The 25,955-nt window shown below is 40.0% G+C and overlaps 1 protein-coding gene across 1 annotated transcript; it reads right to left on the bottom strand.

Annotated features, from left to right (window-relative positions):
* Nucleotides 1-404: 404 nt before the first annotated feature.
* Nucleotides 405-25,836, bottom strand: LOC125230006 (ATP-dependent translocase ABCB1-like). Its single transcript, XM_048134914.1, has 23 exons — nt 25,727-25,836; nt 17,893-17,947; nt 17,448-17,726; nt 17,143-17,243; nt 16,869-17,040; nt 16,503-16,674; nt 15,981-16,111; nt 15,677-15,901; nt 8,452-8,577; nt 7,895-8,098; nt 7,480-7,650; nt 6,641-6,827; nt 6,472-6,554; nt 6,026-6,184; nt 5,815-5,919; nt 5,394-5,555; nt 5,054-5,257; nt 4,636-4,877; nt 4,184-4,343; nt 3,792-3,986; nt 3,455-3,661; nt 2,734-2,880; nt 405-1,522 (listed from the first exon to the last, which is right to left on the bottom strand). Exons 1-23 carry the CDS (start codon nt 25,834-25,836, stop codon nt 1,328-1,330), a joined length of 3,792 nt encoding a protein of 1,263 aa, XP_047990871.1. The 3' UTR covers nt 405-1,327.
* Between the last annotated feature and the right edge of the window lie 119 nt (nt 25,837-25,955).

Genomic DNA, 25,955 nt, shown 5'->3' with positions numbered 1-25,955 from the left:
TCATCAATAATTATAATTACGAACGGATGACATTAAAAACTCCTGACATTACGAAGTCTAGATTGTCTATGAGTCGTAATGTTGGGATGACAACTTATCGTTATGAACGATCGATATTAACGTTTGAGTTTGTATAGCTTGGAAAAAATGCGTTGATATTAACTGCAATAATATATCAGATTTATTAACAGACTTCGTTACGTTTTATTTCCTACCTCTTTACAATGAATATTTTACTATCAGTATATTTTTTGTTGTATTAATGTTAATGTCAGGTACTATAAAATGAATAATCTACTAGCCTTTTCCATATGATTGTTGCAAATGTGACGAAACCTAAATAAATTTTGGTTTTTACATAGATGTTGTGTGACGTAAAATTGAAAATCCTCTGATGACATTAGCAGCGTTTATTTACTAATTATCGTTAATACATCATTTTATCGACATTTCCAATCACTAGTAATTGTCTTTGATCATATTTGACGTTTCGTTTGTTTACATGATAGGACAAGTAAAGATGAACCGACTGTAGTTGTACTAGCAGAAAACAAGTAGTGGTTGTAAAAATGTTCAAATGTCAAATATAATAAAATAATACAGATACAGAGGAATGAAATTGAAATTGTTTCAAAATAAAATCCTCCCATTTTATTTGGACTAAAATCTTAAGAATCATGATCATGACAATTCATCATAATAAAGATTATTAAATTCCTTTCATGCCTAAACAAAAATATTGTCTCTTTTAACTTTTTTTAAAGCATTAATTCTAATAAATACACCTGTGTGCTCAAGAGTGTTCCACTTTCAATATATTTATAAAAAGCACCATGGCACCAAGAAATATTATCTATAGGCGGGCTAAGATTGGCTGATTGCATTGTTCAATTCTTGTATTTTGTTTTAAAAATAAAAAATAACAAATACTTTACACAACATTCTTACAAAACTAATAAACTTCACTTTATGTATATTTGTCCATACACGGAATATTCTACAAAAAAAATGCTTGTGAGATATATCAGATATATCAGTTTTGTGTAGGTACTAGGTAGGTGTGTAGGATTGTTTTGATATAATTGCGGCAAAGAAGGTTAACATGCAAAAAATCGTCAACTGGACTAACGGAAACTCGCACATTAACCCTATATCTTCGTCGGTTCATATGGATTTCTTTCATATGAATATCCGCGCTAGTTAGGCGGTACTAATAAAGTTATCATTATCATTCATATCGCAAGGCGTGCTTTTCGTAGATATTTTACCTATAGGCTTCTAAAAAAAAATAACAAAACGAAAGAGCCAAAACTTCCGTAAGTCTACCCTATGAATATCCGCGCCGGTTGAGCCGGTAGTACAGTTTCTTAAGATCCATGAGCTCCTGGTGGGTACCGCGCTCGGCGACCCGTCCGTCATGGATGACGCAGATGACGTCGGCGTCTCGCACCGTGCTCAGCCGGTGAGCGATCATCACGCACGTGCGCCCGGCCTTCGCCAGGTCCAGGGCCTCTTGAACCACCTGAAAACATAATGTTGCTGATCATTCCCTGATCAGATGGACTGTCAGCAGGTTGGATGCTCACTGCTCTCTGTTTGGGTGCCTAGCCAACCTGCCAATTGTTTACGCTCCGCTGCGTAGTTATCTGTGTCTTACTCTTCCATATTACTTCTTCAGCAACATTAGCGTTTCATTCGCTACGCTACGGAGTGTTAATTATTGGCATTTCCCCCACCTTACTGTAGTAAAGTTTCGGGTATCGGCTTCTACTAATAATTAGGTACTCAGCGATTAGACTTATATTGACCGGGATATAGACCGAGATAAGTCTAATGAAAATAACCGTGAATCATTCAAAACTCTTTCAGAGATTGTTTTAAGGTACCTTAGAATGAGGTGTACTTAGTTCTTTCGCTTAAAGCGTTCTAGGAATTAATAGGTGACATTGGAATGGTGAGGAACATCGGAATGAATGCAGATTTTTTGAGGTAGGTACATACATGCTTACCCGCCGATTGCGAACTGCCTTTATTTTACACTGATATTGATATTATACAACTGAAGCCTGGAAGTAATCTGAAGTATGTAAGATAAGACTTGTCACATAGTAACATATACATAGTTACCTTAAGGCCGCTGTACACATATAGCCAACGGTTCCACCAACCCTTTGTGAAACCCCTTGGCCAAGATAAGAGCCGCTGTTTACACATTGGCGAACCAATCACTTGGCATTGGCTCTTCATGAAAGATGGACGTGGAATGGAAAAGTCTAGGAAATTCTAGGTCATAGACGTTGTCAGAAAAATTTGATTAAAAAATAATAACCCCGTAGTAAAATTAAATTATTTGAAATATTAACAATTTTTTGAATATTCTGATAAGAACATTTATCTTTTTTAGGAAATACATTAAACATTTGCAAGGTTATTTTATTTCCTAAAATCTACACTATCATTGGCATAGATAAACTTATTATTTTCGTAAATATTTCACTACTGTCTTCTCTGATGGCTGACGACCAACTGAATGAAGCGCCAACGTGTAAACGCAGTTGGCCATTGGCGCCAAGATCCTTTGATGTGTGGACAAAAAACCGACACCAATCGGTTGGCCGGCAAGCGCAAGCGCCAACTGCCAACTTACGGCCAAGTAGCCCTCTACACGCTTGGCCAAGGGGGTTGGTGGAACCGTTGGCCATATGTGTACAGCGGCCATTATAGTAAACATACCTTTTCGCTCTCCGTGTCAAGTGCGCTGGTGGCTTCGTCAAGCAGCAGCATTTGCGGTTTCCTTATCAAAGCCCTTGCAATGGCCACTCTTTGCTTCTGCCCTCCTGATAGCTGAGTACCTTTTGATCCGATGTTTGTATCGTAACCCTTGAAGAAATAAATAGTAGTTAATAATACTTCATACTAGTAGTGTTTGTTGTGTTGTGATCGATTCCCAAAACTCTACTTAATTATTTTGTTATAAAGTTTGATATAAACAAATATCGCAACTATTCAAAAATCGTTCCATCGGAAGTAGAGAAATAGGAGACTAGGCAGACAAAATGCCAATAGCTCACGTTCCAGAGAATCTTGTCTACTGAGCCTGTACTGCATCTCAGTATGTGTCCTTTTTCTGGAGTTAATAACCTCCTCCAACCTAAGGTTTTTAGGATTGTGAAGTCTTCAACATCTTTCGCTAACAACTTCTCCTTAGTTATTATTTTAACGTGGAAGCGCGAACGTCTCAAAGTCTTTATGTGTACCCTACTTTTAAAAACACTAAGGGCCAATTGCACCAACGAAAATGGAGGGTTAACCCGAGGGTTAACCCACCATTTTATATGGAATTTGACAGATGACAGCCCACTAACCCTGAGTTAAGTGGTTGGTGCAAGTGGGCCTAAGTAGCTGTAGTAGCTGTACCTAGTTACCTACATATGAAATGATCTGTTGAACTCACCAACGGTAGTGACGTAATAAAATTATGAATATTAGCCTGTTTGGCAGCAGCTTCGATTTCGTCTTGGCTCGGTTTGCGCGAATTGTCTCCGTAAGCAATGTTCTCGCCAATCGTGCGATCGAACAGGATAGGCTCCTGCTGCACAAAACCGATGGTTCTTCTGGCTTCATCGAGACGAATTTTTGTTAGAGGCACGCCATCTTGAGCCTAGAATAAACCAGATTTGTTAGTCTTTAATGTTTTTTAGCCAAGATTCTTTGAAATCTGTAAATCCTATAGTTATTGGTATCCGTTTATCTGTTACTTGGGATTTTCACTATTGTTATAATTAACTTACCACTATGCCTTCATCAGGATCGTAGTAACGTTCAAGCAGTTGTATAACTGTGCTCTTTCCGCACCCACTGGCTCCTACCAGAGCAACGGTCTTGCCCTTCTCTATTTCAAGGTTTAAGTCGTTCAGGACGCTTATCATAGGCCGTGTGGGGTATTTGAAGAATACTCCTTGTAAGCTGGATTCACCGGTTCCTCTCTGTGGGCAAAATTATGCTTATGTAAATGAGAACAGATGTTACAAAAATTTTGTAGGACTTCAAAGAGCGTTCCTCCCAATTGATATAGAAAAAGGTCAGAGATAAATTTGATTTTCGGTTCCTCAACACATGAGATAAGATGAGGTTTAATTTTTTATAACCATTTCTGTAGGATAGGGAAAGGCATTTTACTTACGAAGTTCTTAACTGCGGGTGAATCTGGGTCCTTGATTTTGGATTCTCTGTTCAGCAGTACAATAATACGACCAGCGGCTTTGATTCCTTTTTGGAAGTTGGGAGCAAATGCGAACCCTTGTGCCGCCGAGGATGCACCCATTAGTAACGCCTGAGCTGATCTACACAAATATAAGTATTATGTTTGTTTTGTCAAGATGAATTAATATTTTGTGCATTTTGCATCTATGAAATAGAAATTGCCTAATCGATACCGGTCACTACTGAGGATTGAGGAGAATATTATTAAAAGTTGCTGCCGAGAAGATAATATTATAATCTTTCGGTGGCGTTTTAAGATTAAATTTTCTCATAAAAATGTTAAATATTGTTTCTCAAGAACCTACCTTGAGCACTTCAAAATTAATACCAACATAAACCGAAGCATACCTAGCCAGTAGCCATCGTACTTACTTCAAAACAACATCATAAGGAACTTGGTCATACACGATGAGGGTCCCACCATAATACATGGCCGCAGCGTAAACGAAATTGAACAGTCCTCTAGACAGACCAAAAACAATGCCACGATAATGTGTAGCTTTCTTAGCGAGGGCTAAGCCGGGCAATAGTCTCACACTGTATTCTGTGACGAATTGTTCTTCTCTGCCAAGTGATGCCACTGTTCGGACATTTGCAACTGCTTCTACAGCGATCTGAAATTTTTAAAGAATGTTCGAGCACTCCTGTTTTGATAGAGGCAGTATATAAAATGATAATAGCCATAAACATTTAGGTACAGTGTTTCCTTTGCGAGAAAGATGAAAAACAAGCATGATTAGGGCTTGGCTGTGCTCTTTTTATAAACATTTAAAGCACTTTGCTTAGTCACCTTAGAACTTTTTTCCATTGTCTTGGCTGCACCAAACGATTGCGCACTGACCATCCTTCCTTCCTTGTATAAGATTGCGACCATAACTGGCACGAAAGTTAACGCGACCAATCCAACTCTCCACTCATATATTAGAGAAAGGACTAGAGCGAACCCAAAGGTACCAATCGCCGATAGGACTGTACCAATTCTTTGACCCGTAGCCTAAAAACAAAGAACTCTTATATAATCCTGAAGTTGCAAATGTCTCTATATAGAGACATACTTTGCAGTATATACTTTGAAAAAATCTTGATTAAAGGTAGCTTATTTATGCTGCTTCGTGGTATAGAAAACTTACTCCTTGCACTGAAGCTGCCTCGCCAGCCAGGCGAGCGCAGAGAGCGCCCGTGGAGTTGTCCTTGTGGTCGTAAAATGCAATCTCTTGCTGCAGCAGCTTTCCAAATAGCATACGGCGTAACCGCTCTGTCAGATGTTCTCCGGCTACACCGTAGAAGAATACCTTTCGAAGAGTAATGTTAAATTAAGAAATGTCAGCTAATAAGTGGTATATGCACTCTCGAAATACCACAAACTAGAGAAAGGAAAAGAAATGCGGATCGTCTATTATAAAATGGTAGGATTTGGAAAAGACGGGAAATATCGGAATTAGGAACATGATCCTTAGCTATGACCCCTTCAAAACGGGTTAAAATATTGTCAGAGGAAGTTAATAATATTTGTGAAGTTGAATTGTTGTGATTGAGAGGGTGCACACTTACTTGTATAAAGTTCGCAAGTCCCGAGAAGACACCAATTCCTACGAAAATTAGTGCATACCTCCGGACTTCTGCCTGGACTGCCTCCGAGTCTGGGTTGGATAGAATCTGTAAGAAGACGGCTAACTTAAATTGCGTTAACACTGAAAAATGGATTAATTTTACTCGTTTGTGAAAATTTGTAAACTGCTAGAAAACACATGGTATTTCTTACACCAACGAAATCTCCTAAAATAATAGCAAGCATCGGCATCGCAAATCCGCTCATCAGAGAACAGAGACTGGCGACAGTGATGGATTTCCATTCTGGCTTGTTTAGCTTGAGAACTTGCAGGAATGAAACTTTATTGGCCTCATCTTTATCATCCGAAATCTGGAAACAAAACACAATTTAATAAATCTTAATTATGAAAGAGTTGTTGTAGAGGAAGTTGATATCGTAACATTAAATAGTTATGTCGTTGCAGAGATTTACTATTAAGATTTTGCATCTGGTTCCCACTGTGTTTTTCCAGTTTTGTTTGCTCTACTGAAAAATTCAGGTGATGAATGAAATCTAAACGGTGTATGTCACCACCCGTATTTACCATATCTATGCTTCTTTGAATTGTTTGAGTTATAGGTTTAATAATAATAGGTTCGTATTTATCATTACATTACCTCAGTATTCATGGGAATAAAATCATCTTCATCTTTTTCACTTCTGACAGAAACCTCTCGAGTTAACGATGGCCGCTTTTCACCTAGTTACAAAAAAAAATTAATAAATGTGGGAAGGAAATAATTTTTTACTGCTTATGGTATCTCAGTGCTCTAGTTCTAACTCTACCTGATTCTTCAGCGCCCGGGAATGTTTGTAGCATAACCATGTCGTAATAGTGTCCTTTGCTTTTCATTAGTTCGTCATGATTTCCTGTCTCTACGACTACTCCGCTTTTGAAAACGTATATCAAATCGGCATTCCTTATTGTTGACAATCTATGTGCTACAACTATTGTGGTACGTCCTTCCTGGGCCTGTTAAAATAAAGAATTTTAGCTACGTATCATTAGTTGTTCGTACTGATTAGCATACATCGGGGTTTTGGGAGCGGGAATGAATTCGTGTATTTGTAACTCTGTTTATAGTCATTTGAATTACTGAAATATATATTTAACTATGTAACTGGCTCCAAATGTACCTAGAAATGTTAAATTAATGTTTATCTTTTATCGTTTTCACCATTTTTGGGCTAGTGTAATCATTCCCGCTCCCAAACCCCCGATGTATGCTGATTAGTTGTATGTATCTTGTCTCTATAATCAAATCAATCCATCGATTCAATACTACGTATTGGTAATGCTTATCAAACGTACGACTTTATTATCTTGATGCTTTATTAAAATCGTCTTAAAATTTATATACCAGCTTCATTAATTTTCCTTAATGACATCATTCGCCTGCCCTTATCCCAGTCATTTGGGGTCGGCGCATTATGTCCTTATGTTCCATACCTCTCTATCACCCGTCATCTCATCATTCACTTGTTTCCGTTTCATATCATGTTTCACACAGTCCATCCACCTTATCCTCTCCCGTTACTTCCTTCGACATTAAATCGTAATACCTTTCTCGCCACATGACTTTCATCCCTTCGCATCACATGCCCATGTATGAATTTAATATTACCTTATCGAGTGCCTTTTGTACTTTCGCTTCTGAAGAAGTGTCAAGAGCGCTTGTAGCCTCGTCCAACAGCAAGATGCTAGGGTTACGCACCAGGGCACGGGCGATGGCAATACGCTGCTTTTGGCCACCTGACATTGAAGCACCGCGCTCTCCGACCAGTGTGTCATAGCCCTGTTAATGCACAATCAGTAAACTTAGTATCAGTGTTAGACTTCAATTAAAATCAGCTAGCTTGGGCAAAATTACGGCGTACCCTTATGATTTCGAACTCTAATGCTGTTAAGTTAGGCAAACCCATATAGGTGCCAACTATCGAGTCTTATAAATCATTCACCTTAATGACATTTAAATGACAAAGATAGATTAGATTGAACGTGTAATAAACATCCAAGTGAAATAACAATCCAGTGCAAACCTTGGGGAGCTTTAGTATAAACTGATGCGCGTTGGCCTGCTTTGCGGCAGCCTCAATATCGGCATCGGAGGCGTCCTCTCGGCCATAACGGATGTTTTCGCGGACGGTCGTGTTGAACAGCACAGGTTCCTGCCCCACCAGCCCGATCTGCGCGCGCAACCACCGCACTGATAACTCGCGGACATCATGTCCGTCCACGCAAACCTGAAAATTATAGGGTGTTTAGGAATAAAATTGAGTATGATCAAGACAATTAACCCTGTGAACGGGTGCATCATCGTCACCTGGATGTTGCTGCAACCGTATTAGACTTCGTTGACCTTAATCCTGATTTCCTGATATAAGATGTTGCTTAAGCCAAGATCCCCTGTTCGTCACCAAGGGATCAGTTCAATACTTTGTGTTAATACCTGTGTGTATTTGAGTTTACAATGAAGAGCGAAATATAATCACTATAATCAGGCACAAACGAAATTGGAATTTGAAGGTTCGAAAAAAATCTGTGGACCTGCTGCAGTGACAAGTATTTAATGATTTATATTATTGACACGACTTACGCTTCCGTCGATGACGTCATAATATCTGGACATAAGCTGGATGATGGTAGATTTGCCACAACCGGAGTGCCCGACGAGCGCCACTGTTTGACCTCTTTTTACTCTGAGGTCCACACCCTTCAGCACCTTGAATAAAGTGTTTATAACCGTTAGTGTCAAGTATCTCTTATTTACGTGTGAAACAATTCATATGCATTATGACCAACCTTTTGTAATATTTCGCTTCATAATTATAATTATGTTATATGTTATCGAGAAGAGATACCTAAGATATATGTATTAACTGTAATGTTGTGTAACTAATTTGAATAAATAAATAAATAAATAAATTAGGTGTATCTAAATATGAAGCTACTGTACGATGTCACATTCATGGTGGGTGAGATGGTACATGACCGGATTATTCAGCATGAAGCTCACAAAACCAGTATAGATAACAGCTACATTTATGAATTTTATTACTAGGAATAACACATATCGATACCATAATCTAAATGTAAGAAATGATTACTTGCAGAATTATTTAGGGTCTGAATCATGCGTTTTTAGGGTTCCGTACCTCAAAGAGGAAAAACGGAACCCTTATAGGATCACTCGCGTGTCTGTCTGTCCCTCTGTCACAGCCGATTTCTCCGAAACTACTGCACCGATTTACTTGAAATTTGGCACACGTATGTAAACCTGTGGCCCAAAGACGGACATGTAATTTAATTAAATGAAATTTAATCACAGGGGTCACTTTTGGGGGGTAAAATTGAAAATTAAAAATCAAAGTTATTAAAACTATATTGTGTTACATATCAAATGAAAGAGCATTTTATCAGCATCTGAAATATATTTTTTTTATATTTTTTGTTTTGGTAATTTAGAAGTAATTTAAGAAAATAAGCAAAAAATTACCATTCCCCCCTTATCTCCGAAACTACTTAGCGTAAAATTTTCAAAAAAATACACGAGATAGCCCTCTCCCTGTAGATTACAGGAAAACCTATTAGAAATCTACAGTCAAGCGTAAGTCGGACTTAAGAGAAAAAACTCAGATTACGAATTTCACTCACTGCCGCTGCAAGTAGTTACTAAACGTCTTAAAATTGTGTAAGCGAGTTGGACAGGTATAAAGAAATTCATTTCTGTCTTTTTCTTTTTAGAACTTGTTCAATTTTTTTTTCATTTGTACAAAATGACTTAAGTTCCTACTAAAAAGGAGGCGCTTAAGACCGTTTATAAATTGACTGAGCAAAATTTTATTCAAATCGGTCCAAAAAAGGTGTCTGTTGACGAAAACATAGAATTTGTGCCACCGAAAGCCCAAATCTGAAGTCCATTTTGCTCTATCTCTTATCGTTTCCGAGATATATACGTAAAGTCTTGAAAGTGCGAAACGTTAACTTTGCCATTATAGTCGTTCAGGCGCTCATGAGTTCTTTGTATGGAAAAGTCGAAAACCGACTCGCACTTGACCAATGTTCATAGAACGTTGTGGTTTTTTTTTATTAGCATAAATGACTTAAGCGCCTTCAGAAGTGCAGGTGCTTAAGACCGTTTGTAAGTTAAAGTTAGCTGTGATGGCTCAACGAAGAAAGAAGATTTCAATATCCTACTTATACATATTTTATTAATTTAACTATACAGTTTTTATTACTCAAGCCAAGCGTTACGTTAGCTATTGCTATTGAAAGGAAAACTTGTGTATAAAGCTTGAAACAAATTATGGGACGCGTCTGACGACCGCGACTGATAAGCCGATGGCTTGCGTGGGCGACGGTCGCGCGACGGCGATGCGACGCATACGAAATCAAACCTTATCGATATGGAAGTAGACGATGCGATAAGACGTGACGGCGACGGTCGCGCGACCGTCGCCCACGCAAGACACGGCGTAAGTGTGCACGCCAATTGCTTGCATTTGAAATTGAACTTTAATTACTAAGAAATAACGTTGTTTTTGTAAAAAAATGAAAGTAGTTTTTACTACATTGCGAAGTTTTCGTTTGTCAACTAGACGCACACATTTGCAACTAAGCGATCGGACTGTAGGTGACAGTGTATCTACTCTAGCCTCGTGGCGCCGAATGTACTTTCTAAAGTACATAATGGTTTCAATGGAATTTTAACTCTCATGTAAACAAATAAAATATAATTTCTTTTGTTTCTAAAATTTTTCGAATAACTGAAATTGAATTCAATCTCAAGTACGTAAAAATTTTGTATGGTGGGCGCCACGAGGCTAGGGAAGTTTAAATCGATGTTATCGCATCGATCTACTGAGGGGGGCGGTGCCTACAGCAGTTGTAGTTGTATGCATACCTAGCTCACGCACACAGACGCGTCCACTGGCGCCGCGCCGGTGTCCGCGTGCGCTCTCTGCAATGTCTCTCTCTGCAATATATGCAGAAACCACATGGTGGTCTGTGGCAGAAACTCAATAGACATTTTTAGGGTTTTTAAAATAACTAGGTACTTATTTAGTACGTGAAGTAACATGGTAAATTAAAAATTATCATTAGATACTTATTTGCGGAGGTGTAAACAATTTCCTTCGTTTTGCCATATATCAATAATTACTTATCCATTCATTAATCCGTATACATTACATTTTAACAATTAAGTGTATTAATTATACTCATAGCTGGGCACCGTTAATCAAATAGTTAACTTCGATAATCGCTAATCCGTTACTATAAAAGTTAACTTCGTTAATCGTTAAAGCGATACATTTCAACAAATTTAACGGAAGTTAAAGTTAATCGATAATCCGTTAATCATGATAAAAAATAATTTTACTGTAGCTAGTTGCATCAGTTATCAACTATTAATTTTTTGGGTAAGTTTATTATGTTACTGTAAAAGACCGAAGTTCGCCAAAATCTCTTGAAAAAGCTGCCAATTGGTAATAGCGAAATGTTAATAAATATTGTTCTCTTTGGACTTACACCGACGTTGGTTCGGTAAATCCTAAATACAACAATAGATAATGTATTTACTAAGTAATATTTATTTTTTTATATACTTATTTTTCAATGATATCAGTAAGGTCAGTGCGGGCAAGACCGGCATAGTTTATTTGAAATAAAGTTTGAGTGGATAAAACTCTATAATTAATGTAGTCTGGCGTAATGCGCATGGTCCCATTACATTTTACAAAGCTTTTACAACATTTTGGTGAAATTAGGTACTTTTAAGTGATAAAAATCAAATTTTTTAAGGCTTGGCGGGTTGACCGTCCTCCCGCGATGAGTACGGAAAGACCGTCTAGTGCTTGTTGTCGCGTAATTTTATATGAGACTCTAGGTCCCAAAATCATGATCATTGTTATTTTACGTAATAACAGGGCAGAATGTGCTAGATAATTAATAAAATAACGTTGAAATTTTGAACATACAGTATGTAAACCAACGAAGCCTGTTAATATTTAAGTTACACAGAGCAACTTTTACTATGGGACCAACACCCAAAACGCGAAATAAAAATTTACTCTCCCATAGGAAATACTTACTATAAAATAAAACTACCTATGAAACTGACAGAAGATATTTTCGTGATTTCGGGGTTGATCCCATAGTAAAAGTTTCTCAGTATCACCTGGACATTTACGGGTTACAGTAAATGGTTTTCGTTAGTTTACATACTGTATAAGCATTTTTCTATTTATTAGGCAAGACCGGCATATGTCCCGTAGATGGGGTTCATAACCTTTTCTTTTCAGGTCCAGATATTCCATAATACTGTTTTTCCAACGAACACCTGGGAATCCAATTTAGTCACGATATCACAGGCTCATATAAATCGAACTACTTATCTGTTTTTGAAACTTTGTTATTAAGATACGTGAATTAGTTTGGTAACATTGGTGGGTGTGAATCTAAAAATGGGCGATTGAACTCGATTGATGTTGACCGTTTCAACCGTTTCAAGTAGCTGTAGGGGTACCCGACCGAAAGTCGAGCTGAAAGGTTATTACGAGGTGTTTTGCTTAGACAGCGGCGACCGCGCAGTAATCGCGAGGTCTCTCCTCACTCTTACTACCACGAATCTCAATAACGATAGTGCTATCTCTGTCACTCTTTACTGTATGCGCGAAGTGCATATACCACGAGTATAATAGGTTTTTGGGGGTGCTGATTTCTAAATTAATGACCAATTTGGAATCTGATATTACTGACTGTCACTTTGACACAAAAGTGGTCATAGGTGTCGTCAGGATAGGTTTTCGGGGGTGCTGATTCCAAAATTAATGACTTATTTGAAATCTGACTTTGCTGACTGTCACTTTGACACTAAGTCGTCATGGGTGTCATCAAATAGGTTTTTTGGGGGTGCTGACTTCAAAATTAATGACCAACTAGAAATCTGACATTGCTGACTGTCACTTTGACATAAAAGTTGTCATGGGTGTCATCAAAAGATTTTCGGGGGTGCTGATTTCAAAATTAAACACCACTTTGGAATCTGACGTTGCTGACTGTCACTTTGACACAAAAGTGGTCATAGGTGTGGTCTAACAGGTTCTCGGGGGTGCTGATTCCAATAACCAATACAGCAAAAAAACTGTTTGATGGCACTCATGATAACTTCTATGTCAAAGTGACAGTCGGCAATGTCAGATTTCCAATTGGTCGTTATTTTTGAAGTCAGCACCCCCAAAAACCTATTTGACGACACCCATGACGACTTTTGTGTCAAGTGACAGTCAGCAACCGTTTCAACCGTTTCAAGTAGCTGTAGGGGTACCCGACCGAAAGTCGAGCTGAAAGGTTATTACGAGGTGTTTTGCTTAGACAGCGGCGACCGCGCAGTAATCGCGAGGTCTCTCCTCACTCTTACTACCACGAATCTCAATAACGATAGTGCTATCTCTGTCACTCTTTACTGTATGCGCGAAGTGCATATACCACGAGTATAATAGGTTTTTGGGGGTGCTGATTTCTAAATTAATGACCAATTTGGAATCTGATATTACTGACTGTCACTTTGACACAAAAGTGGTCATAGGTGTCGTCAGGATAGGTTTTCGGGGGTGCTGATTCCAAAATTAATGACTTATTTGAAATCTGACTTTGCTGACTGTCACTTTGACACTAAGTCGTCATGGGTGTCATCAAATAGGTTTTTTGGGGGTGCTGACTTCAAAATTAATGACCAACTGGAAATCTGACATTGCTGACTGTCACTTTGACATAAAAGTTGTCATGGGTGTCATCAAAAGATTTTGGAGGTGCTGATTTCAAAATTAAACACCACTTTGGAATCTGACGTTGCTGACTGTCACTTTGACACAAAAGTGGTCATGGGTGTGGTCTAACAGGTTCTCGGGGGTGCTGATTCCAATAACCAATACAGCAAAAAAACTGTTTGATGGCACTCATGATAACTTCTATGTCAAAGTGACAGTCGGCAATGTCAGATTTCCAATTGGTCGTTATTTTTGAAGTCAGCACCCCCAAAAACCTATTTGACGACACCCATGACGACTTTTGTGTCAAGTGACAGTCAGCAATGTCAGATTCCAGATTGGTTAATAATTTTGGAATCAGCACCCCCGAGAACCTATTTGACCACACCCATGACCACTTTTATGTCAAAGTGACAGTCAGCATTGCCAGATTCCAAAATGGCGTTCATGTTTGAAATCAGCACCCCTGAAAATCTATTGATGGCACCTATGACAACTTTTATGTCAAAGTGACAGTCAGCAATGTCAGATTCCAGATTGGTTATTAATTTTGGAATCAGCATCCCCGAGAACCTATTTGACCACACCCATGTCCACTTTTGTGTCAAAGTGACAGTCAGATTCCAAAGTAGTGTTTAATTTTTAAATCAGCACCCCCGAAAACCTATTGATGACACCCATAGCGAATTTTGTGTCAAAGTGACAGTCAGCAAAGTCAAATTCTAATTTGGTCATTAATTTTGGTACCAGCACCCCCGTGAATCTATTTGACGACACCCATGACGACTTTTGTGTCAAAGTGACAGCCAGCAATGTCAATTAACGGTCGCGTAGCCGTAAAATAGTCGGTCAAAACCGTTTTAAAGGGTACCCATACGGTTCCTGTTTGGTAATGCTGATCATAAAAATAATGACCAACTTGAAACCCTACTCTCTTTTGAAATATTTGTCGTCGCATGTTGCACAATCTTCATATACTTAAACAAAAATAATAAAAAACGGGTAGAACTTACGATAGTTCTAATCCCATACGAATCATTATCGAAACTGTATTTCGAAAATAAAATCAAAGACGGTACAACTTTCATAAGCCAATACGTACTTATATATTGATATTGTGTACACTCGACTTATTTCCAATAAAGCCTACAAAAGGTTGGCAACTCCTTGTTTATCATATGCCGGTCTTGCCTTTCTCTTTTATGCCGGACTTTCTGAGTAGGCACAATTTCTAAGTTACATATTTCAGAACATAAAACTAGAAATTGAGCGAGTTTTGAGTAGATTAATAGTACTAGTCAGAAAGAACTGAACTTATTAAATGACTACGTTACATACATCATATACAAATATTCTGACTGTTTCTATTTTATTTAAATTTTTTGCGGAACCATGTTGAACTCGATGTTCGAGCTCGAAACACGAATCAAGTTTATTGTTAACTAGTGTTCGTCCTAGGGATATGTATTGAAGACCAGTGGATTAAGGATGGAAAATTGGTATACCTCCGGAGGTGTGAGAGGCGTAGATATATAAACAGAAAAGTTATAGTCAATAGACGGTCTTTCCGGGTAGACGATCTTCCCCACACTGACCTTACTTATTATTAGTGATATGGCACTACTAATAAGTAAACTAGCACGTTTATTCTTATAGCATGGATAAAACAGACTGATAGGATTATAAATAGTATGATAACACTAAGACTGCCCTTGAAACAAACAATGATATTTAAACCTATCGCATTTACTAGTATGTCTAGTTGTCTTCGCGCTTTGCGCTATATCTAAGTATGGAATGTTTTCAATGTCAGAATCTAATTGCTTTAATTCAAGTGACACAGAGTCAGTTATAAAACTAATAATCTATGTTGTTAAACAAATTTAAACCTTACTGCAATCTTTATTAATAATTTATGTATAAGTAAAGTTTTACATTGGAGGAGGTAACACAGGGTTAGGAAAGGAACGACATCTTTTAAAGATTTACGTAATAGTTTAGAAATCGTTGCGGGTGTGTATGAATATTATGATCATAATAAATATCACTTACTGGAACATCAGGTCTTGAAGGATAGTGGAAAAATACGTTCTTCAGCTCTATATTGCCATCAATGGAACTGGGTGTGACACCGCGGTTCAGCAGTGGGTTGATCGTAGGCACGTTGTCAATTACATAGAAGATCTGTGCACCAGCACCTTTTGCTATTCCAAATACTTCCATAAGAGTCGACGATATACCGAAATTAGCTGATCCCATCAAGACTCCGAAAAATACCTGAAATTATTTAAATTTACGATTAATGTATTTTAAATTGTAACAGTGATTAAGTTTTTGTGCGTTCTGAAAAACTTACAGCAATCATAGTTTCCACATCGTAGTCTTCCTCAGGGTTCGAAATAAATTGATATCCAAACCAGAACGATAGAGCATAAGCACAGAAAATGCAGAAGAACAGTGTTCCCATTGCCATGCCGGTGAACAACCCTGCAAGAATATGCCGGTGAACAACCCTGCGATATGATACATTCGGTAGAGACAGTCTGAGAGAAGATGAACTCAAGGATGTCGAACTTAAAGATGTCCTGTTATGTAGGAAAACGAGAAGATTTGAGGAGAGAAGTGTGGGAATGCAGCCGGGACAGTAACCTGCAGCTCCAACTCCAGGGAATTGGGCTGAATGAACGCATCATGTGACCGACAGCCCGCCTGTTTTCCGGCCGGGCGTCCCTACACTACATCTACATCTACCCTGCAAGAAGTGTTTACTCGTGTAAGACCAGATATTTCGATGAGTTGGAAGGGCATCACAAAAAAGTACATTAGGTACCCACTTTCACTCTTGCCAACGACTATTTGAAGCAAATAATAATATTACCTTTCTTAATATTTATCCTTCGAACGTCTTGCAAGTGTCCATGATATCTCTCTATTTCTTTTTCCTGTCCACTAAACGCGTAAACCGTACGGACTGCGCTGATCACTTCTTCGGCTATAGATCCTGCTTTACCCGATGCTTGAGCTTCCTGCTTTGATAGTTTGGAAGCTATCTGCAATGTTATAATTTCGTTAAATTCTTTTAATTTTTGTTTCATAAACTATTTTACTTCGGCTTAAAATTATGAACATAAAACTGACCACTTTACATTCTAAACCTGGACATAATGCGTTAGGTACGCAATATATAAAAACATTCAATTTGATGATGTCCAGCCCATCTCTTTTAACTTTTGAGTATATTTACCAATCCGGCAAGTCCAACAAGAAACAGCGTCACTGGAAAGGATATCAAACACAGCAATGCCAATTTCCAACCCTTTATCAAAGCCATAGTTATCGAACTGATGAAAGCCGATTGGAAGAATATAAAAGTGCCTAATTTCTCCCCCATGCCGTCTTCAACTTTTACAACATCGCTGAAAAAGAAAAATAATGATTAGCAAAAACTAGTCTAGGTTCTAACCTTATTAGAAGAGCAGTACCGATTTATTATTGTCTAATGTCTTCGCAATACCTACTCTGACATTTTTGAAGCAAAATCACCGGTTTGATGAGTATCGAAATATTCAAAATCCTGATTTAGCGCTGCTTTTAAGTATTCTTGTCGCATTTTGTAAACCTGCAATTAAAAGATGATTAAAAAGAGATTATCTTAGCGACTTCATTGAAATGTACTCGGTCCTGAATCCTGACCTGATTTTTGCTCCTCCGCAATATGTACATTCAGAACTGATTTTGGACTATTATATTGCGGAGAAGTTGATTATCTCTTAATGTATGTTACGCTTCCAGAAAAGATCAATGTAAAGTATTAGATCATTACCTGATTGAAAGCGGCTATGTTCATTAAAACCGTTGCAGCATATGATAGAACCACCAGTGCTACGCCCAATGAACAGTTGTATATAGCGAAGTCCCGGATCGCTGTGAGGAAAGCGTCGTCGTCGGGGGCACCAATCATCACGGAAATTCCGTAGTTGACCATGCTTTGGAGCAAGGAAGAGAACAGCAATGTGTTGAAAGGTGTCGTGGTCCCGGCCAGCATTGAACATATTATCGCCAGGAATATGAAGATTTTGTCTTTTGTGGTCGCGAAGCGATACTGAAAGATATTGTTACATTATATGATGTTAGAGCAGATATCCCTCAATTGTATGTAAGCCAACTAAAGAAAGGCCAAAGCAAAGGCAATCACTAACGCGGCCTCCTTTCAGCATATCATCTAAGTATACATATGTGCAGTGCTTAAAAAAATAAAATCAGCTTACCAATGTGAAAAACGATATGCTAGGCACATCTTCTTTTACTTCGTTTTCCTCTTTACTGTAAATATAAAACACGTGTTGTATATTTTGTTTCTTCTATTTTGAAATGTTTTATTCATTTCAGTGTTTACTCGTGAACACTTACGATTTGATTCTTATAATATTAGCGTTAATCCTCCATTTTCGTTGGTGCAAGTGGCCCTTAGCCCCTTAAGTTAGACATATAATTTAAAATTTCGTTACAATACCTGATTGTGAGTCAGTTTGTTTTCCTGTTGCATTAAACTTTATCAACTACGTAGGTATATTTTATACTTCAAGACATACGTAGAGCTTGTTGTGTAGCCAATCTTCAATTGTTTTTAACTAGTTTAAATGAAGAGCCCATTGAGACTGGAAACATCTAACTATTCCTTGATAGGAAAGAATGCATGAAATGGCAGAAACGTGAGACTCTGAAAATCCTGTTCCTGTTCCTGCTGTTTTTTATTCCTTTAGTTAGGTGAAGCTATAAAAGGATAACCGCCATCGTCAATGTAGGTATAAAGAATATGTAAATACGAATTGCATAGTCGCCATTAGATGTATCGGAGCGCCTTAGTTGCTCACAAATATCAGAACACGCCTCTGCTGTGAACACTCTTAGAACTTACCTGCCTATAAATTTTCCTGATATGTCTAATATTCAAATCATTTATAAAGTACCGCAGTCGAAACTTACCGACAACATTTAAATACCTACTTGGGATATTTGTGTTTTTTTTTAATTCAATAATTTTGATGTACTACACGTAGCTTCTTTGGGGATGGCTCCAATGCTGGTAAAGCCTGGTAAATTAATTTCTATGTAAGCAACCATTTTATAAGCTGACGTAGAAAAATAAAGGCTAATTAGTTTCGGCTTCACCGCTACTCATTTATATTCCAAACAGCTATGGCGTACGAAATGCATCCAATTTTGAAGACGAATTCTGACAGAGTCTTAGTCAAGGTAATGCAATATACAAACTCGTATTTTAAATCTAATTATTTTATTGAGAGCGAGAAAAATATATGCATTGTACCTATGTTGAGCCAGCTTCAGGGGTTGGGTGTAATTTTTATAACCGGCAATATTTTCTGGATTAATAATGAAACATCAAATAATATTTTTTCGTTTTTAGTTCAATTTTCTCTAGACTTTACTCCTAGATTCTGTCACAACTAACTTTTAACTTATGCGTACACGCTTTTTTAGGGTTCCGTAGTCAACTATAGTTTCGCCATGTCTGTCTGTCCGTCCGTCCGTCCGTCCGTCCGTCCGCGGATAATCTCAGTAACCGTAAGCACTAGAAAGCTGAAATTTGGTACCAATATGTACGAGTATATCAATCACACCAACAAAGTGCAAAAATAAAAAATGGAAAATTTTTTTTTATTAGGGTACCCCCCCTACATGTAAAGTGGGGGCTGATATTTTTTTCATTCCAACCCCAACGTGTGATATATTGTTGAATAGGTATTTAAAAATAGAAGTTTGATTTTTTCACAGCTTCAAGGGACAGTAGACCTGAGTAATTGATATAAATTTCAGCTTCATACCTCCACGCGTTCCTGAGAAAAAGGGTCTTGACAGACGGACGGACGGACAGACGGACAACAAAGTGATCCTATAAGGGTTCCGTTTTTTCCTTTTGAGGTACGGAACCCTAAAAATGAATAAGGGTTTACTAAGATCGTTTTTTGATAATATTAATATTTTCGGAAATAAACGCTCCTAAAGGAAAAACAAGTGCGTCCCCCCCCCTCTAACTTTTGAACCACATGTTTAAAAAAGGCAACTATTTAAATGAGTACCAAAAAAAGTTTTGGTGCCCCAACCATTGCGACCAAAAAAAGTAGTTGAGCACCAAAATAATGTTACTTAAAATTATACAACTGCCACCAGTTTTAGTAAACCGTTTACATTAAATAGTAAAGTAGCACCAAAAATAGTAAATGAGCACCAGATTTTGAGCCCCAAATTAATGCACTTTTGTAACCTAAATAAATAATGGATTACCAAAAAATATGCATATAGGTATGTTACCAAATATAATAACACCAAATTTAGTAGCTCCTCACGATAAACCCCCTGCACACCGCACCTCATGCACAACGCTTTTGACCAGTCATGAGACAGCGAAGCGACCCATAAACAGACGAACTGCTCCTAAAAAGTGGGTTAGGTTAGGTTAGAACTGCGACCCCTACACAGACGAACTGCTACTAAAAAGTGGGTTAGGTTAGGTTAGAACTGCGACCTCTACACAGACGAACTGCTACCAAAAAGTGGGTTAGGTTAGGTTAGAACTGCGACCCCTACACAGACGAACTTCTACCAAAAAGTGGGTTAGGTTAGATTAGAACTGCGATCCATACACAGACGAACTGCTACCAAAAAGTGGGTTAGGTTAGGTTAGAACTGTGACCCACACACAGACGGACTGCTACCAAAAAGTCGGTTAGGTTAGGTTAGAACTTCGACCCCCCACAAAGACAAACTGCTACCAAAAAGTGGGTTAGGTTAGGTTAGAACTGTGACCCCTACACAGACGAATTGCTACCAAAAACTGGGCTGGGTTAGGTTAGAACTGCGACCCCTATACAGACGAACTGCTACCAAAAAGTGGGTAAGGTTAGGTCAGAACTGCGACCCCTACACAGACGAACTGCAACAAAAAGTGGGTTAGGTTAGGTTAGAACTGCGACCCCCACACAGACGAACTGCTACCAAAAAGTGCGTTAGGTTAGGTTAGAACTGCGACCCCTACACAGACGAACTGCTACCAAAAACTGGGTTGGGTTAGGTTAGAACTGCGACCCCTACACAGACGAACTGCTACCAAAAAGTGGGTTAGGTTAGATTAGAACTGCGACCCCCACACTGACGAACTGCTACCAAAAAGTGGGTTAGGTTTAGGTTAGGTTAGAACTGCGACCCCTACTCAGACGAACTGCTACCAAAAATTGAGTTAGGTTAGGTTAGAACTGCGACCCCTACACAGACGAACTGCTACCAAAAAGTGGGTTAGGTTAGAACTGCGACCCCACACAGACGAACTCTTCCAAAAAGTAGGTTAGGTTAAGTTTGAACTGCGACCCATACACAGACGAACTGCTACCAAAAAGTGGGTTAGGTTAGTTTAGAACTGCGACCCGTATACAGACGAACTGCTACAATAAGTGGGATTGGTTAGGTTAGAACTGTGACCCCTACACAGACGAACTGCTACCAAAAACTGGGTTAGGTTAGGTCAGAACTGCGACCCCTATACAGACGAACTGCTACCAAAAAGTGGGTAAGGTTAGGTCAGAACTGCGACCCCTACACAGACGAACTGCAACAAAAAGTGGGTTAGGTTAAGTTAGAACTGCGACCCCCCACAGACGAACTGCTACCAAAAACTGGGTTGGGTTAGGTTAGAACTGTGACCCCTACACAGACGAACTGCTACCAAAAAGTGGTTTAGGTTAGGTTAGAACTGCGACCCCCACACTGACGAACTGCTACCAAAAAGTCGGTTAGGTTAGGTTAGAACTTCGACCCCCCACAAAGACAAACTGCTACCAAAAAGTGGGTTAGGTTAGGTTCGAACTGTGACCCCTTTTTTTTTTTTTTAAGAGGGGAAATGCTTTACGCATACCACCGGGGCGCGGGGACGGGCCCCGGTGGTTATGTGGGACTCCCGGGCTAATGAGACCCGGTTTACCCACTAAAACCCCTCTGTTTCCGCCCTTGTGCTGTAGCGGTGGGCTGCAGGTACGCGTGCGCTTTACTTCTGCAGCACCACCAGCACCGGTCCGCGTTGCGGATCGCCTCCGGAGGCATTTGTTGCCTTTTTCGCCCAGAGCCGTTTTACGGCCAGCAATCTCGGGGACCTCAGATGTTATGGATGACAGGCGTCCCCGTGCCTGTCATCCCGAGGTCCACCTATGGAGGCAGGCGGCGGTCGTCGGCGCCTTTGGTCGGCTAGAGGCTCGACCTCCCTGGCCCGTTCCGCCATTTCCTTATGCAACAGCACCGCTTCGCAAAAAGTTTGCACTGCTTGCCAAGCTCTGTCGCTGCCTACCATGGCCTGGACCACTGCGGCGACAGCGACAGGTTCGGCCCCACTACGGCCAGGAGGTCATCTCGTTCTGGCCCCCAGGTTGGACACTCCTCGAGCGTATGCTGAGCAGTGTCCACCATTGCGCCGCACTCATGGCACTCTTCCGACGGCTCTCTGCCAGCCACCTTGTGCAGGTACCTCCCGAAGCAACCGTGCCCCGAAAGGACCTGCACGAGCCGGAAGGTGAGAGCACCATGAGTTCTCTCCAGCCACTGCGACATGACCGGTCGGATCGCCTCTATCGTTCTGGCGCCAGCACTTGGTTGCGCCAATCGGTCCATCCACTTCGCAGTGGCTTCACGGGAGAGCTCTACCCGCTTCGCCTCTATCTCGCGCGGTGCCGGCCAGAAGTCCCGGGCATGCGCCTCTTCTCGCCAGAAGAACAATGCCGCTAGTGCTGCCGCGTCCAGATCCCACGGCAGAGATCCGGCGAGCACGCATGCGGCCTCGCCCGAGATCGTTCTGTAGCCCCGTATGGACCTTATCGCCATTACTCTTTGAGCTTGCCGGAGCTGAGTCGCATTTCTGGGGCTCAGCTCGTTGGCCCACACCGGAGCTCCATACAGGGCTATAGAGCGAACGACGCCTGCATACAGGCGCCTGCATGATGCTCTTGGTCCGCCTAAGTTCGGCAGCAGGCGCCCGAGCGCAGCCGCTGCACCCATCAGCTTCGGGGCCAGTCGCTCAAAATGGGCCTCGAATGACCACCGGCTATCCAGTGTGATGCCCAGATACCGCATCGTTGGCCGTACGGCGATCTGGACACCCCCCACTATGATGCGTGCTCCCGCCGGAGGCGCTCTGCGGGACCCGTGAAAGCAGATAGCCTCCGATTTCTCTAGGGCGACCTCTAAGCCTAGCCGTCTTATTTTTCCAACGACGTGGGCTACTGCCGCCGTGGCAAGGATAGAGGCCTCCCTAAAGGTGGCCCCCCGCGCTGTTACCAGGGTGTCGTCTGCGTAACAGACCAGGTTGACCCCACGCAGGACTGCTCCTCGCAGCACCCAGTCGTATCCGATGTTCCACAGGAGGGGCCCCAGCACCGACCCCTGTGGAACACCGCACACCATTTCTCGTTTTCCCCACCCGTGTTGTCCAGGGAAGGCCACGAATCTTTGGAACAGATAGGCCTTCACTATCCTACTCATGTAATGAGGCACTTGATGGTAAAGTAGGGCCTCATTTATACAGTCCCAGGGGAGGGTGTTAAAAGCATTGGCTATGTCAAGGGACACTGCCAATACCACCTCCCCCCGGGACACTGCCTCGTTTGCCAGACTCTTCACTTGCAGGATAGCATGGACCGTTGAGCGTCCACTACGGAAGCCGTACTGGCAGTCAGCCAAGTTCGGCCCTTTCGACTGTAGGTGCTTGATGAGGCGGTTAGCGATAATCCGCTCCAAGAGCTTGCCGACCTCATCAAGAAGCACAATGGGCCGATAGGTTAGGTCAGAACTGCGACCCCTACACAGACGAACTGTAACAAAAAATGGGTTAGGTTAGGTTAGAACTGCGACCCCTACACAGACGAACTGCTACCAAAAACTGGGTTGGGTTAGGTTAGAACTGCGACCCCTACACAGACGAACTGCTACCAAAAAGTGGGTTAGGTTAGAACTGCGACCCCCACACTGACGAACTGCTACCAAAAAATGGGTTAGGTTTAGGTTAGGTTAGAACTGCGACCCCTACTCAGACGAACTGCTACCAAAAACTGGGTTAGGTTAGGTTAGAACTGCGACCCCTACACAGACGAACTGCTACCAAAAAGTGGGTTAGGTTAGAACCGCGACCCCCACACAGACGAACTGCTACCAAAAAGTAGGTTAGGTTAGGTTTGAACTGCGACCCATACATAAACGAACTGCTACCAAAAAGTGGGTTAGGTTAGTTTAGAACTGCGACCCGTATACAGACGAACTGCTACAATAAGTGGGATTGGTTAGGTTAGAACTGCGACCCCCCCACACAGACTACTTTTAGGCCAATAGTATTTGAGTATCATTTTGTAATAAAATGCGGTAACAACATTGGTGCTCATTAATTATTTTTGGGTTGACAACGATTATTTTGGGTGTTATGTACTTTAATAGCATCTTACAATTTAGGTTTCCATTTACATTAAAATGGTGTTTTAATGTTGGTGATCATTTTACAATTTTTGGGTAATTAGTTATTATTTCTTTAACGAAAGTTACAATATTTGGTTATCATTTTTCATTAAATTGGTACACTGATTTTGGTGCTCATTTACTAAAATTGGTGCTAGAATGGATTTTATTTGGTGTGAAATGTTACTAAATTAGGTGCTCAGTTAAACTTAAGCCTTTAAAAAATATGAAAAAAATCACAAAAGTAGAACTTTATAAAGACTTTCTAATACTGCCAATAAATCATGACTATATTGATAATTCTTCTATTCTAGTAAACTAGAGATAATTATTTATGTAGTTTAAATAGGTAATTTATCATTGTCTACTCGTTCCGTCCAAGGGACGCATATGCAACACAAATGCAATTTGGGACATTTTGAAAACTAATTAATCTAATCATAAGCTTACAATACATTAGGTACTCAATAGCGTATAAGTCACGGAAAATGTATGAATTTTTTGGTTCTAATAGGTAACCGTTAAGAGGCGGCGGTGTTCACTATGTCCTTACAATGACTATATTTTGCTGTGACGTTTGCTCAGGGTGATGCTGTTATGATTCAAGACACAACGCAGACAAGTCGTAACGGAGTTATTTCATGATTTGCACAAGTGCACATTGGCGGTACCTATAGTTAGCATCGAAAGGTACTGTACCAGTCATACAATCATACAATCACGCTTATATCCAATAAAGGGGTAGGCAGAGCACATGAAACTACTAAAGCTTCAGGGCCACTCTTGGCAAATAAGGGGTTAAAAGAAAACGAAACTCGCGTTGACTGTCCTGTCAACGCGACAAATATACCGAAACACATTTTTTTTTATAATAACAGGTGAGTTACGATATAAAGTCAAACCCAAGGCAAGTTTGCAACAATTTTGACAACTCACCGGTGCAACTGTTATTTTAAATGTCAAACTTCGATGAAATTACATTTACAGAGGCAGCCCTTACAGATGCAGCTATCAAAATCGTTGCATTATCGTGGGCTGACTCTATTTGGTAATCACAGTATATTCTATGCTGAGTGTACGATATGTGATATGTCCCCGACATCTACACTTGTACACCTATATTTTCACACTTGACTGGACTACGAGCAAAATACACGCGTGACTGCCATCATTTAGATACCTATCACTTTGATGTAAATAACAGGTTTAAATTGGCTTTCAGTACTGTAGTTAGAGTAAAATATAATTAAAGTCCCACTAAGCACTGGTTCTTCCTACACTATCTTTGTATAGATATTTTCTTTTAAGAAGACTGCATCAAAAACTGTTCTTGTTACGCTAATAAATATTCAATTTCGATTTAAATTGATGTGAATATTACGTAGCACGCAAGAGTTTATAATCATAACGTCGGTGGCAAACAAGCATACAGTACAGCCTGTTTAGCCTAAATAAATACCTAACATTGTTTTTGCAAGTGACTGTACAAAGATGTCTAGGTAATGTTGGTTGTTTAATGAAAGCACTCATAGCAGACCACTGCTATGTATAGTATAGGTACATATTACAATACAAGTGCCAATATTTAATACTTACTCTTTTTCCGGATCTGCTTTTCCATTTGTAAACTGCACATTTGAGAGATCTGTATTGTTTTGCTTCGGTCGCGGGTTATCACCAAACTTATAGGTACCGGAGCGCTTCATTTTAACACTTTCGCTACCAAGAACCCGACTGTCGCTCGTAGAAAGCCGATTACACCGTATGTAGCTAACCCGGTTTGGTATTGTTCATTTGTTTATATATTCTGTATTAACTATTTGAT

This window comes from Leguminivora glycinivorella, chromosome 10 (assembly GCF_023078275.1).
Source record: "Leguminivora glycinivorella isolate SPB_JAAS2020 chromosome 10, LegGlyc_1.1, whole genome shotgun sequence".
Taxonomy (NCBI): domain Eukaryota; kingdom Metazoa; phylum Arthropoda; class Insecta; order Lepidoptera; family Tortricidae; genus Leguminivora; species Leguminivora glycinivorella.
Note: the sequence above shows the minus strand (reverse complement) of the source record. Positions and strands in the feature narration are given on the sequence as shown.